The 15,395-nt window shown below is 60.9% G+C and overlaps 1 protein-coding gene across 1 annotated transcript in view; it reads right to left on the bottom strand.

Moving 5' to 3' along the window:
- Positions 1 to 11,432, bottom strand: part of FMN1 (formin 1) — a 29,241-nt gene extending 17,809 nt beyond the window's left edge. Inside the window, exons 1-7 of the mRNA XM_038741098.1 lie at positions 11,111 to 11,432; positions 11,060 to 11,063; positions 9,864 to 10,728; positions 8,956 to 9,070; positions 7,085 to 7,146; positions 1,391 to 2,127; positions 357 to 507 (exon numbers count right to left, since the gene is read on the bottom strand). Coding sequence (XP_038597026.1) covers positions 357 to 507; positions 1,391 to 2,127; positions 7,085 to 7,146; positions 8,956 to 9,070; positions 9,864 to 10,728; positions 11,060 to 11,063; positions 11,111 to 11,432 — 2,256 coding nt within the window. The remainder of the gene's footprint in view (positions 1 to 356; positions 508 to 1,390; positions 2,128 to 7,084; positions 7,147 to 8,955; positions 9,071 to 9,863; positions 10,729 to 11,059; positions 11,064 to 11,110) is intronic.
- Between the last annotated feature and the right edge of the window lie 3,963 nt (positions 11,433 to 15,395).

Genomic DNA, 15,395 nt, shown 5'->3' with positions numbered 1-15,395 from the left:
AAGCTTGGACTAGGGCCAAGGAGGAGGCGGTGGCCCTGGGGCTCCTGGCCAGCACCGAGGCGATAGAAGGGGCCCTGGGGGAGCTAGGGGAGGCAGGAGTTGGCCCGAAAGTTTGAACAGAACCCTAAAACGGTACGACAAAGCAGCCGCCACGGCATCGGTTCTGGCCAAACCCTTGGCTTTGAGCACAGCCCTGCGCAGGCAGACCTGGAGGTCAAGCTTCCTGGGCACAGTGCCGGGGGGGGGGGGGGGCAGCTTCCCCCTGGCCGTTAAAGTCACCACAGGTTCGTGTATCTGGAGGACCCCCATCAGTAACCCTCAACTCCCACGGGTATGAGCCGTGCATAGGTAAATACCTTTTTGACTTTGCTTTTCTTTTCGTAGGACTCGGATAGCGGCTTCTTCCTCTGCTGGACAGTGTCCTTGGAGAACAGATATTCAAACTCGCTGGGGTCTCGGATATCCGGCTCTTCCAGGGTGTCCCACAGCGTGGGGGCCTCCCTAAGGCTGGGGAGCAGGGCCAGGAAAGTGGGGTGAGACAGGTATCGGCCCCCAGCCGATGATTTCCCCGGCTCAGGGTCTCCACGCCTCTGGGGCTGGAGAGAGCTTCAGCGTCAGAGCACCGTCCCACTGGGGCAACCCCAAAACCCCTTTGCCCTGGACTTTATCTGTCAGGGGCAACAGGACACTTGGAGAGACCGTGTGTGGTTATCCTTCTAAATACCTACTCGTCCAACCCCTCAGACTCTCCCATCTCCATCCCTGACTGTCTCCTAGAGACCCGGCATGGACCTCCCAACAACCCAGACTCTCACCCATCTGTCTCTAACTCTCCTCTGGTAACCCAGCACGGGCCGTCCAACACCCCTGACCTTCCCCCAGTGACGCAGGGTGGACCCTCCAGCATCACTGACTCTCCCCATAGTAACCAATGGACCGCCAGTAGGTCTGTCTATAATCTGGTCGCTGTCTGCAGGGGGGCATGTTTCCTCTCCTAAAGGTTACTGTGAGGTACTCTTTCCTCTCCTAAAGGTTACTGTGAATTTTTCCCCGGTGGGGTGGGAAAGGGGGAAGGAGAGCTGATTAGGGAGAAAGGACGGCTGGTTTGGGGAGAAAGGAGAACTAGTTGCGGGTGGGGGGGAAGGGAGCTATTTGTTGGGGAAAGGAGAACTGGTTGGGGCGTGGGGAGCAGGGTAAAGGTAGGAGCAACAGTTCAGAAAGCCTCGGAGGGGAAGGAGCAGGAGAAGCGGTTGCCGTGGAGCTGGGGGCGGGGATGCATTTGTCTGGGGTCCCCACAAAGTAGGGACATGTTGGGGTCTGGCTCTTGCCCCGGCCCCACCCGCCGTGGCAGATACCCACATTGAGGCCCCCCAGCCTGCAGCGCCCGTACCTGCCGGCGCCCAGCTGAATTCGTGTCCAGTACAGAGGCTTCATGGGGCAGCCGGGCTCGATGGCCGGCTTGCGGGGGGCCTGGCGGGAGGCAGCCCCTCCCCCTGACAAGAACCCCAGAGGGGGCGGGGGCGGGGGCCCGGCTCCCGGGGGCGGGGGCGGGGGAGTGAGGATGGACGGCAGGGGGGGTGGAGGAGGAGGTGGGGGGCCCGGGGCTGGAGAGGTCAGCGGTGGCGGTGGGGGCGGGGGCGGGGGCCTTGGGTTCAGGGGTAGAGGAGGGGGTGCTGGGATCGGCGCAGGGAGTGGAGGCGCCGGAGGGGGAGGGGGAGCTGGGGGGCACAGGGTCAGGGGTGGTGGGGGCGACCGCAGGGGACCCGAGGTGGCGGGGGCAGAGCCCGGGTCCGTGGCGTCCCCCGGCGGAGAGAGCTGGTTCAGGGAGGAGATGGTCAACTTCTTGGGCGGGGGCTGGGCGGCCTTGCCCGTCCCCCCGCCGCCACCGTCCCCGTCCCCGTCGTGGCCTTTGAGGAACGTCTCCCGGTCGGTCTGGATGAAGACGCTGCGGAACGTCTTCGGCGGCTGGTCCTCGTCGGTGGACACACACACGTCCCGGCTGCGCTCCCCGCCGCCGCCCAGCCGTGCCGTCAGGGCCTGGCGCAGCGTCTTGATGGTCTCCTCCAGCTGGGCGGTGGCCAGTGCGTGCTCCCCGCGGAGACGGAAGGCTCGGAGCTCAAACTGAGCCTGCGGACGACAAGGACACAGGGGACGCTGGACTGGAGCTCACAGACCCTCGGTCACCTCAGCACCGCTGAGGGCCAGGACAGCCAGACGCACAGACATACACATGGGTCGACCTGTGGACAGACGGGACACACAGACGGACCGACCTGTGGACAGACGGACACACAGACGGGTCGACCTGCAGACGGACAGACATCCACACAGGCCGATCCGTGAATTGACGAAAGGACCCTCCAAAACAGAACCAGGTCAAACCCCCGTGGCAACCAGCAGGTAGAGTGGGGCTCCTAGACTGAGTCCTGGCAGGGAGGGTGAGAGGGCCGGGGTCTGGACAAGGGCAGAACCGAGGGGTTTTTTTGCTACCAGAATTGGCCAGAACCACCTCCATCTGCCACCCAAGGGTTTCCCCTCCTTCCCGTGGCTCATGGTCTCCTGGAAGGAGGCTTCTACGGACAAGGGCGTTTTAACAACCGGATCCGCTGGAGAGTCTCACTCGCAACCCCGGCCCCCTCCCAATCCTCCCAACGTACACCCCACGAGGGGCTGGTGACTCACTTCCTGCACTGGACACCAGGCTTCACGCCTCCGACCACAGTCAGAGAAAAGGACCGCAGAGGGGCAGGGAGGGGGACGGCGGGAGAGGTTGGGGAAGTGGTCCCGTGGTCAGACGGATCAAGGTCCTCCTCTCCGCCCCACCCGGGGGCAGAGGGGATTTGGAGTCAGAATCCCCCCCCCCCCCCCCCAGTGGAAACGGCAAGCCGCTGGATCCACCCGGGGCCACAGCTTTGGTCCCAGCCCTGCCCTGCTCTGGGGAGGAAGCGATCCCCCAGGGAAAGACGCTGGGTTTCCACTGGTGCCGCCGCTGTACGGGTCGAATAAGTGGTGGATTGCTCGTCCCGGAGCCGGCCCGCGCCCCACGGCAGGGGTGCCTTGCTCATGGCTGCCCTTCGGGAGGGGGAGCCCAGCAGATGCCAGCCTGCAGGGAGCCCTGTGGAGTCTAGACAGGTGGCCTGGGGTCGTTTTGCAAGGCTTTGGAGGCAGATGGTCACAGGGCCAAGAACTACATACAGGGCACACGGGCACACGTGCCCACCCACATATACACATGCAAGCATGCACACGTGCCTCAGAGCACACATGTGAGCGGTCACATGCACACACACACACACACACACACACATGCACACACTCATGCGCACACCCATGCACACTGGCCTCCTCTGGGACTCCGGGCTCCGCCGGGCAGCCCTTCCCTTCTTTCCACCGCCAAACCTGGGAGAAGCCCCTTCCCGTGGGAGCCAGGGTCCCCAGCAGGGAGGGGCGGGGCTTCTCTTCTTGCTGTGGTTGACTTGTCGACAAGGAGGAAAAGAAAAAAAACAGCCCAGGCACTACAAACATTAAGTAAAACAACACACAAAGAAAGACCTTTTCAGAAGCAGTAGGGTCTAGTAGGAAGAGCTTGAGCCTGGGAGTCAAAGGAGCTGAGTTCTAATCCCGGGTCCATCACTTGCCTGCCATGTGACCTTGAGCAAGGCACCTAAATTCACTGTGCCTCAGTCTCTTCAACTGTACAATGGGGATTAAGTACCTATTCTCCCTGCTACTTAGATTGTGAACCTCATGTGGGACAGGGCTGTGTTGCACCTGATTGTTTTGTATCTACAGTGTTTGGCATGTAGTAAGTGCTTAACAAACACTGCTATTATTATTATTATCATTATTATATGTGCTCAATGTGACCGGGATCCCACGTTGGCCTCTTCAGCCACACACCACCCATAGGTGAACTGCACTGATAATGGTGTCGTCTTAAAATACAAAGCACCACTATAAAGTTGAGCTTTCTGTTGAATTTGCCTGGTTATTTCTCGATCTGTCTGTCCCTCTCCCCACTTTTAAGACTTGGAGCCCCTGACATCGGCTGTGTGGATGGGTCTAATTCACTGTCCTGGGTCCTCTTCCCAATGTTCAGCACAATGTTTGGTCCCCTGACAGTCCTTTGTGGAAGCAACTACTAACAACAGTAACAATGATGATGAAACTAGGCATGCTCATGCCACACACACATCACCTGACAAAAGCACAGGCACACACATCCAAATAGACACACACTCTGGCACTCTCATGTACACAGGAATGCACGCACGGACACCTGCTCACACATACACATATGCACGCACAGACACACTCACAGATACGCTTGGCGTGAGGAGAAATATCCATCCGCATCAGGCTGGGTCGCTTTGCTCCTTTCAAAAAGCACAAAGGAACGGTTTGAATGCTAGCTGACCGTTCAGGTGGACGGGCGAGGGTCCCACTCAGATGTCTGATTTTAACGGAACCTGGGCCTTACTCAAGTCCCCCGGGTGGGCGAGAACCATGAATAATGGGAAAGCAGGAGGGCGTAGGGGAAAAGGAGGGTCTGACCAACTTCTCCCTTCTTTTACAAGGTTCCTTGCCCCCTTATCTAAATGTCACTTGCTCAGCTGCCCACTGGCACCTCACTCCTACCCACTCCAGTCTGCTCTGCTGACCTGTCCTCGATCATGTTAGGTGGAATAGCCCCACCTCCTGGACTTCCCCAACTTCACTGGAAACCAGCTCTTTACATACTTCCTGCCCCAACTGTGACCCGCGTCTGTCCCCCCACCACCCTAGGCATTGTTACAGCCTCTCCAAAGCCTGATTGACTGGGTGATTAGAGGCCCTCGCTCCCAGAGCCTTCCTCGAAATCATCCCTTGAGGATGCCTGGTGCTGCCCACCCATGATCTCACCATCTCTCTGGCGACCCTGGGAGGCAAATGGGGCCACTTAGTCCCCCGTGCCCAAAGGCAGCTCTCCGGCTCCTACCCTTCCCCTCTGGGCCGCGGGGTACGGAGGTGGAGATGTAAGGGTGGGGCTGAAAGGATTTTGCTGCTGACCCCCGTCTCTCGGGCCAGGGATATTTTTTGTTTTAGCCCCCTCCCGTCTGTCCGTGTCCAGGAAAATTCCTGTAAGGCTTGGAGCCCGGGACTGAGGCCACCCAATGAACCTGACTTCGCCCAGGGTTAATTGGTCCGTCGCAAGGTCCGGGCAGGCTCGGCAGAAAGGGGTCGTGCTGCCCCCTAGTGGCCGAAGACGGAGAGGCCGCAGAGCAAGAGCACAGGCCTTAGCCTCAAAGGGGTGGGGTGCTGCGGTGGAGTGGGGGGAAAGTGGGGTTGTCAACGCTGTCCCGGAGAGAGGGGGAGAAGAGATACAGATCATTTTCTTCCCCAGAAACCTCAGTTCTGTGCAGCAACGAGTCCTGATGACCCTCTGGACCAGACTGCTGGGGGAGGGGAGCTGGGTCTGGAGCCCTCAGAGCCCCGGGGAATAATAATAATGATGGCATTTATTGAGCGCTTACTATGTGCAAAGCACTGTTCTAAGCGCTGGGGGGTTTACAAGGTGGATCAGGTTGTCCCACGGGGGGCTCACAGTCTTACTCCCCATTTTCCAGATGAGGTAATTGAGGCCCAGAGAAGTTAAGTGACTTGCCCAAAGTCACACAGCTGACAATTGGTGGAGCTGGGGTTTGAACCCATGACCTCTTACTCCAAAGCCCATGCTGTTGTCACTGAGCCACGAGACAGTTTACATCCCCTTCCTCTCTCACATACCCTTGGAGCTGACCCTGGCACTGACCCAAGGCCACCTCCTTGCCTTTACAGGCACAAGCGCAGAGCCCAGCAGTCTCGGCCTCAGCCCAGCACCATCCGGATTCCGTGCCTGGGTTCTGCAGCTTCCTCTTGCTGTGACCTGTCCTCACCCTCCTCCCGATTTCACTGAGGTCCTGCCTGACGTCCCAACTAGGTTGGGTTAACCCGCCTCCTGCCGTCAGTTTCTGGGGTCAGGGCCAGGCCTGGTCCAACGGCCATCAGCCCGGTCCTGCAGACCTATTCTCTAGGTGAAACAGCTGAGTCCAGGCAGGAGAAGCCAGTCTGAAGCTCCTCAGCCAAAGTATCAGGAGCTGCTGTTCTGCCCTGGCTCTGCCCTCCAGCCTCTGCACACAACCTGTGCTGCCCAACCCACATGCTGGGCCTGGGTCCTCATGACCCATGGTGACTCAAAACACACACTGGAGCAGGACCCTCACCGTCCACCCTGCAGCCTGACCCACGACAGTCCAAACCACACACCGGGACCAGATCATCACTGTCCACCCCACAGCCGAACCCATGACAGTCCAAACCACACACAGGGGGTGGATCCTCATGATTCACTCCTCAGGCTGACCCATGACAATCCAAACTACACACTGGGGCAGAGTTCTCACCCACACGGTGAGAAGATTTCTCCGACTAGGAAACCCTCTCCTCCAGCTGCCCAGGCCCCACCCATACCAGCTGATCCTGTCTGCCTGCAGGGGACATCATGTCTCCAAGGTTTCAAAAGAGAATAACTACTGGAATAGGAATCGGGAAGAGGGTGACCCCCAAGGCAGAGAGATCTAGCCAAGGCAGATGCAGCAAGATAGCATGGACAGGCCATTTACTGTGTCCAAACTCAGGTGCCAGGCCACAGGCCCTGACATCCATTCGCCCTTGAGCAGTAGACACAACCCCAGAAAAAGTCAGATGGTGAGTCTTAATATTACAGACCCCTCCGTGGGGTGGACTGTCTGGTGAGGGAAAAAAGCTCCCTGCCCCACTCCCTCCTTGTGGAGGTTGTCCAACCAGACTTGTCTCTGAGGTGTGTGTGTGGGGGAGGGTCCTGGCTAGAGGCTGGACTGACACTTCTGGGGCAGAGGGAAGACCTCCAGGGACAGGCCTCAGCCCCTTGTTCCCCAGTTCCCGCCCCAACCCTTTGGGGATACGCTTCCATCCCATGATGCCCTTTCACCTGGGCTCTTCAGGACCCACTCCCGCTGAAGGAGCTTTGTGGGCTATGACTCCCCCCTTCCCCTGACACACACACACACAGTCCTGAGATCCCTACCTGCAGGTCTTCGATCTCGTCCTTGTGCTCTCTCTTCAAGTGCAGGACAGCAGCCTGGTACTCTGAGGAGCAAGAGAGAAATCAGTTCCCAACAATGACATCCCCTGGGGTGGGACCTCACCTGCTCATCCCCCTGCCCTTCCCTCAGTGCACAGCATAGAGTTTGTGTGTGTGCGTGCATGCACTTGTGTTTGTGTGTGTATGTGTGTGTGTGCATGCACACATGCATGTTTGTGTGCCTGGGTCTGCAGTCTACAGAAGGAGTCAGGCAGTGTTTTTGATGGGCGGACAGAGGCAGGGAATAGACAGTAGAGGGTTGAGCTCCAGGGAGCAGGTGGGTGCAGACTCCTAGCCAAGAACACACAGCCCACTCTTACACTACCTACAGCCCTCTGGGGATGGGGGGGAGGGGAGCGAGGAGTGGGAACCAATTCTCACAAAATTATCTGGGCCTTGGTTTTCCCATCTGTGAAATAAAGCTAGGCAGGACCACGGTCTGCTTTGTGGGGTGTCTTCAGGGCGACTGGGCTTCACGTCACCAGAAAGTGCACTCACACAGTTTCCCATCTCCACCCTGGCCACCTTGCCCATGCTCAGCAAGACCTGCTTCATTTAACTGCCATCACAACCTCTGCCAGCCGAGTACCCACCTGGCCAAGGAATATGCACCCGCAGGTCCCAGGATGGTAGTCACAGGACTGTGGCAACAGGGACCCAAGAATCTGTCCCCATCCTTTCCCAAAGTGTCCCCTCGAAACACATGGGGAAACTGAGGCTACAGCCAGGACATCCTCCCAACTTTACTGGCCCCAACGTCCCCTGGAGTGGGCAGAGCCAGCATAACTCAAGAGTCTCCGCCAGTACAGTTGGAAGGGGCCTAGAGAGAAGCAGCAGGGCCAAGCAGATAATGGTTCAGGACTGGGAGTCGGAAGACCCGAGTTCTAATTCCAGTTCTGCCACTTGCCTGCTGTGTGACCTTGGGCCAGTCGCTTAATTTTGGTGTGCCTCATTTTCCTCAATTGTAAAATGGAGATTCCATACCTGTTTTCCCTCCCATTTAAACTGTGAGACTCATGAGGGATAGGGACTGTGTCCGACCTGATTAACTTGTATCTACCCCAGTGCTTAGTACAGTGTTTGACACACAATAAGGGCTTAAATACAAAGACAAGCGGTGGCTCACTGGGCCTGGGGCCTTCCTGCAGCCCCGGCCTAGTCCTGGCCAGGGGGAGGGAGGTGGCTGGGAGTAGGAAGAGGAGGAGGGGGGAGGGCAGCATAGGCCGCTGCTGGAGTAGAGCCTCGGCAGCGAGCGACGCTCCCAAGAGGCCAACTTTGGGATATCTAGCGTGATCCTCGGCTTTATTGCCCGGCCCCGGGAAACTCCCAAAACCCGTTCAGGGAAGGTTGGCGTCGCGCCCTCGACTGGGAAAGGCTGGCAGGCTCCGGGCCTGTGGTTTGGGCTTTTGTAGGCTCCTGGTGGGGCCCGGACTAGCTGGAATCCCGACCCCTTCCTCCTCACCCACACCCTTCCAGGTGCCAGAGGCCGCCGTCAGCGGATCAGGTGGCCGCTGCGGATAATCGATGTCCTAAATCTGCTCCCATCGCCGAGCAGAGAAAGGAGAACGGGGCAAGCCGACACGGACACCCAGCTACCCACGGGCCACTCCGGCCGGAACCCCGCCTCGGCCAGGGCGGAGCTGCTCCTCCTCTCACCACCGCCCCAACCCACCGGCCCGAGAGCTCCGTCCACCCCCTCCCCCCGCCGGCACTGGGAAACGGCCGGGGTGACCCTCCACAACGGCGGCGAGCTTCCCCTGGAGCGATCTCGGACGCCGGGCTCCGGGGGTGGCGGGCAGAGGCAGCCGCGTTACCTGCTTCCGTGTACTTCAATCCCACCTTCTCGTCTTCGTCTTTCGCCTTCGGGGGCGGCCAGACGGCCTGCAGGCGGCCGGGGGTCCGATCGTCCTGCTCGGAGGGGCTCTGCTCCTGCCGGGGAGGGACGAAGGGGTTCGGGGTCCGGTGCGGGAACGACTCCCAAACCGCACACCTCCGGCGGCAGCCCCGCGGCCCTCGGCTCCCGCCTGGTAGCCGACGCGAGACCCTCTCTCCCTTGGCCGCCAGGCCGGCCCATCGCAGAGGAAGGGGCGCGGGAGAGGGCCGCACGTGGACGGGAAAGGGGGCGACTCTGTGCCTTTTTGCGGAACTGTACGTAGACCCATCCCCGAGCTCACAGAGCGGTTTGGCCGCACGGCCCACTCAGCCCCTAGCCCTGTCCTCGCTTCACCTCAAAGCCTTTCGGGCACTCACCCACTACGACCCAACCCAGGCCGAGGGGCCAGAGGGTCCTGGGGGCTGCCAAGCCCGCGGAGGGGACAGGTCCAGCGCGGGCCGGCCGAGTTTAAGCCCCTGGGGGGGGAGGGGTTACTGTCCATTCCTGGCTGTCCCAGCCTGCTCTCCAAACCCTGCGGCCGCCTCGGAGTCTGCCTCAGGAACGAAGAGGGAAGACCAGAGAGGGGCAGGACAGACCCTGACATAAAGCACGGTCGGGCCCGAACTCGAGATCCGGGTCCTGTCAAACCAACGGAGGGCTTGGTATTGCCTCTGGTTAAAACTATTATCTCTGCATCCACCCCCGCTCCCGCCTCCTCCCGTCCTCCCCGCTGCCCCTCCTCGGGCTGTGAGCGGTCGGAGCGTCCCAGGACCTTCTCCCGGCCCGCGGCCAGTGCAGGGCGGCTGGGGGGCGGGGGGTCTCTGAACTCGCCCCCCTCTGGCCACATACGCTCTTGGGGTCGGTAGAGGAGTCCCCCGGCCGGGTCCTCTCGAAGACGGCGCGCAGCGACTCCTTCTCGTGCCTCATCTTGCGCTTGATGGCCTCCAGCTCGGCCGCGTCCGCGGTGGCCCCCCTGCGCGGGGGCCGCGTGAACAGGGCCTTGAAGGCCTCCAGCGCCGTCTCCGCGGGCTTGGGCCCGGCCACCCCGCGGCCGTCCGGGTCCGGGAAGCTGCCCGCATCCTCCCCCCCGGCCGCCGCTGCCTCCTGCTCCGTCCCGTCCTGCGGCTCCTGCTTCGCCTCGGCCTTGTGCACGTCGAGGCTCAGCAGGTGGCTCAGCTGTTCCAAGAAGGTGGGAGGCCTGAGGTCGAGAGGCGCCTCCCCAGCCTTCCGGGGCGGGGTGGCTTCGGGGGCCACTCTGGGGCTCTGGCCCGGCTGCGAGCGCGGGGGCGGAGCCAGGGGGGCGGCCTCCACGGCAAGGGCGGCCGGGACCCCCTTTCTGAGCACCCGCAGGCCGCTGAAGAAGGCCGGCAGTTGAAAGGGCTTCTCGCCGGCGGGGGCCGCGGGGGGCGCTTCGGCGCCCGGGCGGTCTCTGCTCCCGTCTTCTTCTCCCTCCTCCTCTTTCTCCTCCTCCTCTTCTCCGGCCCCGGCCGGGGACTGTGGGTCTTCCTGAGCCTGAACGACCTCGCCGCGGAGGGACTCCGGGGGCCGTGGACTCCCCTCGCCGAGCGGCTGGGGGGTGGGCAGCGGGGGAGGCGTCGCGGGGGCAGCAGGGCTCGTCTCCACCTCGGCTCTCCCGCCGGGGGCTGCCTTTTTTCCCTGAACCGCGGGAAGCACGGCCCGCACAGCGCACAGATCCGCGTGGTCCGGCGCAGGGCTGGAGGGATGGAGCCCCTCCTCATCCTCCCGCTTTTCCTTCTCTTCCTCCTCCTCTACCACCACCTCCTCCTTCTTCTCCCTCTCCTCCTCCTCTTCTTTTCCCTCTTCCCCTTCCTTCTTCTCCTCCTCCTCTTCTTTTCCCTCTTCCTCCTCTTCTTTTCCCTCTTCCCCTTCCTCCTCCTCCTCCTCTTCTTTTCCCTCTTCCTCCTCTTCTTTTCGCTCTTCCCCTTCCTCCTCCTCCTCTTCTTTTCCCTCTTCCTCCTCTTCTTTTCCCTCTTCCCCCTCCTTCTTCTCCTCCTCCTCCTCCTCTTCCCGGCCTCCGCCCTCACCGTCCTCGGAGGAATAGCCGGTGGCGTGGACCAGAATCCCACGGTCTAGACCAGCCTCTTCCCCGCTCGTCCTCAGGGCCGGGAGTCGGGGAGGCTGGGGGCTCTCGGTCTCCCCCGGCCCGGCCCGGCCGTCTCCGCTGCCCAGCTCGGTCCCGGGGCTGGCTGGACTGTCGTCGCGGGGCGCCGGGGGCGGATCCGGCGCTGGCCCCAGGGTCCGAAACGTCTTCAACACCGGGGCGGCGACGGCGGCGGGGGCTTGGCCGAACAGAGACTTCAGGGCGAACTTACTGAGGATGGACTGAGCCAGTTGGAGGCCGGGCTCGGGGGCCGCCCCTGCCTCCGCGCCGGCCCCGCCGGGCCCCCCGCCCTCCATGTCCGCGCTGCGGGCGGGGGGAGCCCCGGATCCCCTCTGGGGAGCAGAGTCCGGGGTCCTGGCTGTCCGTTGCCTTCCCGGCGACCCCTGGAAACGCGGCGCCCAGGCTCCTCGCCTGCAGGAGACGGCGGGCGAGGCCGGGCCCCGCGCAGGCCAGAGGGATGCCTCCCGATACTTCCGGGTCCGCGGAGGCCGGACCGAAGCTCCCGGCGGCGGGTCCGACCCGGTTGTGCCGGCCGCCGGCCGCCCCGCCGCGACGGAGCCCAGCGAGGCCCCGGCCTCTGCGCGGACCTCGGGGCAGCCTCGCCGGTCCTGCCGGCCGGGGCCAGGCCGCCACTCCGGGACCCCGCGGGCGGCGAAGGGAGGCTCCGGGTCCGCAGGCCGGGCCCCTCCCCCGGACCCCTCCCCCCAGCGGCCCCGCCCCCGGCGACGACGGCGGCGGGCTGAACCCGAACCCAGAACCGGCGCTGGCAGGCCGAGGGGCCCTCCGCAGATCCAAGCCGCCTCCGCCCCCGCCCCCACCGGCCCGCGCAGGTCTGGCCTGGAATGCAGGGCTCAGCCGGCGGGGCCCGGCAGGGGAAACAGACCCGACCGGTTTCGGGTTACGGCCGCCTGACTCCGGCTTGGGCCTGCGCGCTGCCACCAGACCCGGGGCCCCAGAGACCACGGCTCAGTTGACCGGGGTTTACCGGTCCACAGCAAAGGGGCGCGAACCCGGGGTCCCACCCGACTTTCCAGCTGACGAGCTGGGGCCGAGGGGCGGGAAAAGTGGGGCCGGGGGAGGGGACCGGGAGGGGACAGAGCGGGGGAGGGAGGGTTGCTGGGCAGCAGACCCTACCTCCCAGCCCACTACCAGTCACAGGGGATGCCGGGAGAGAGGCTACCGGCCTTCCAAGGTGTGTGTCTTGTTGTGTGTGTGAGCTTGTGGTGGGGGGCGGGGGACGGTGTTCCCTCCAGTGGAGCATCCGATCCTGGGACCGAATGGCCCATTCCCCTGCCCCCAGGCAAGATTCCTAGACCTTTCCGAGACCCTCCCATCGCCCTGTCTTCCCTGCCCATCAGGGGTGGGCATTGCCTAGTGCGGACGGTGAGAGGGCTGCGGCCCGAGCTCGGTTCCCTGTCCGATCGGGCCTGGCTGGTTGGCCTGCAGATTTGGATGGCTCAAATAGGCACCCCGAAGTGGGCCCGTGGCCTCGACAGCCTCTCCCACCCAAGGCGGCAGCAGGGGTCACTTCTAACCCATCCCTCACCCTAACCCAAGCCCCCAGCGGCCGCAACCCATTTCGTCTTGAGATTTCACCACCTGCCTCCCCCAGACCCACAGTGGCCTAGCTTGGCTCCTCAGTCGCTTCTGCCGGCCCAGCCCATTGCTCATGGCCTTCTTGGAACCTGAAAATTTCTTCCCACGGTTTAGCCGAAATCCTTCTGGCTGCAATCTTAGTCAATTTCCCTCATGTCCGGGCCTCAAGTCTTTAAATCTTCCACATGGGGAAGAGAATAGAATTCAACACCCTCCTCCAGTTTTAGCTCCCGTTTCCGTGAAATGGGTTGGCAGGCTAGGGCCCCAAGCCCACCTTGAGGAACTCGCTTTATTTTCCCACCAGCCCCACCTGGGCCTCGGCTCCGATGCGGCAGCAGAATTACAGACGCCCAAAGGACGCCTGTCACAGCCTCCTCCGCCCGAGGGCTGGAGTCGGGGCCCCACCTCCAACCCGCTCCCCACGCACTCCCCTGGGTGGGGGTGGGGGCGGCCAGAGGAGCCTTGGTCAACAGGAGCGGAGTCAGGGAAGTCCCCGCTCAGATCGCCCAAACGGCCTGGGCCCCACCCCCAGCCTTCGCTGCGCAGACCGGGGCTCACAGCTCGTCCCCCAACCCCCGGCGCCACGTGGAAGGGGCCAGGAACCGGAGGGGCGGGGCAGGCTCCGAGGCCGGTAGCCTGGTGTCTTTCAGGCCCCGGATGAAATTGTGAATACTAAATGTGGCTGGTGGTTGGGGCGGGGCCGGTGAGTGGGAGGAGTCAGAGGGCGGGATGGCAGGACCGGCGGAGGGGCGTCTTGGGACCGGGAAAAGGGAACAGGGGAACGTGGCGAGACCCCCGGGCATTGTCCCCGCTTGAAGTGGGGAAAAGGGGCGGGGGCCGGTCTCTGCCCTACCGGGTTCAGTAACCATATCCGTGCCCACAGAACCCAAGAACCCACCATCTCCACAACAGGACAACAGGTGAAAAGGTATCCTTGTGTTTGTACCGCTGGGTCTCTGTACATGGGTTTCTGTCTGAGAACATCTGGTGTGTTTGTGTGTGTGTGTGTGTGTGTGTGTGTGTGTGTGTGTGTGTGTGTGTGTGTGTGTGTGTGTGTGTTTGTCCTTTTCCGTGTCTCTGTGTGTCTTTCTGCATGTCTCTGTCTCTGTGCACATCTCCTCCTTTTCACCTCCCCCTCCTCCTCCTTCTGTATCTCTTTTTTTCCCCTGCGGTATTTGTTAAGTGCTTACTATGTGCCAGGTATTGTACTAAGCGCTGGGGTGGATAAAATATATTCAAGTTGGACACAGTCCCCCGTCCCACTTAAGGGCTCACACTCTTAATCCCCGTTTTACAGATAAGGTCACTGAGGCACTGAAAAGTAAAGTGACTTTCCAAAGGTCACTCAGCACACAAGTGGCAGAGACAGGATTAGAACCCAGGTCCTTCTGATTCCTGGGCCCGGGCTCTAGCCAGTAGCCCATCTTGCTTCCCCTACCAATCAGGGCCACGTGGTTCAGCCAACTTCTAGAGCCAGCGCTTAGAACAGTGCTTTGCACATAGTAAGCACTTAACAAATACCAACATTATTATTATTTACAAATATTAGAAATGGGGGTGGCAGGGTGGCCTGCCTCGTGCCAACCTAGAGACCCTTAGAGAAAAACTGTGAGCTTCTTCCTCCATTCCCTTCCCTGCCTGCTGCCTCTGAATAATAATTATAATACTAATTGTGGTATTTTGTTAAGCACTTACTACGTGCCAAGCACTGTACTGAGTGCTGGGGTAAACACGAGATAATCGGTTTGGGCATAGTTCCTGTTCCACAAAGGGCTCACAATCTAAGGGGGAGGGAGGAGGATTTTATCTCGGTTTTACAATTGAGGAAACCGAGGTACAGAGATGTTAAGTGACTTGCCTAAGGTCACACAGCAGGCAAGGGGCAGAGCCAAGATTAGAACTCGGGCTCTCTGACTCCCTGGCTTGAGCTAAGTTCCGCTAGGCCACACTATTCACGATCCCTGCCCTCAAGGAAGTTCCAATCTGATGGAGGCAGAGCACTGTACTGAGCACCTGGGAGCACTGTACTGAGCTCCTGGAAGAATATAATGGAGATGGGAGACCTAGCTTCTGTTCAGCCGAGCCTAAAAAGCCAAGACCCGCTCTCAGGACTTATGAATTATGACTTATGTAAGATCAATTGCTTATTTTGATCACTCTTTTTGTAGAACGTTTGTTATCTGTTCCCCCTTGGAGTATATCGTGGCTCAGTGGAAAGAGCCCGGGCTTGGGAATCAGAGGTCATGGGTTCTAATCCCGACTCCGCCATTTGTCAGCTGTGTGACTTTGGGCAAGTCACTTAAATTCTCTGTGCCTCAGTTCCCTCATCTGTAAAATGGGGATTAAAACTGTGTGCCCCCAGTGGGACAACCTGATCACCTTGTATCCCCCCCCAGCGCTTAGAACAGTGCTTCGCACGTAGTAAGCGCTAAACAAATGCCATCATTTATTTAGTTTTATTTTATATCATGGGCAGGGAATATGTCTGGGGCCTCTGTTGGACTTTCCCAAGCGATCAGCACAATGCCCTGCATCGTAGACGTTCGGCAAATACCTTGGCCACCACTATGGACACCCAGACCCTTGAGTGCCCACCGCCTAAGGCTACTCACCCAGAGGTCCAGGTGCAAGTCACTCGGGTTCAGCTTCTCTGGCTCCTCTTG

The sequence above is a fragment of the Tachyglossus aculeatus genome, assembly GCF_015852505.1.
Source record: "Tachyglossus aculeatus isolate mTacAcu1 chromosome 12 unlocalized genomic scaffold, mTacAcu1.pri SUPER_6_unloc_1, whole genome shotgun sequence".
Taxonomy (NCBI): Eukaryota; Metazoa; Chordata; class Mammalia; order Monotremata; family Tachyglossidae; genus Tachyglossus; species Tachyglossus aculeatus.
Note: the sequence above shows the minus strand (reverse complement) of the source record. Positions and strands in the feature narration are given on the sequence as shown.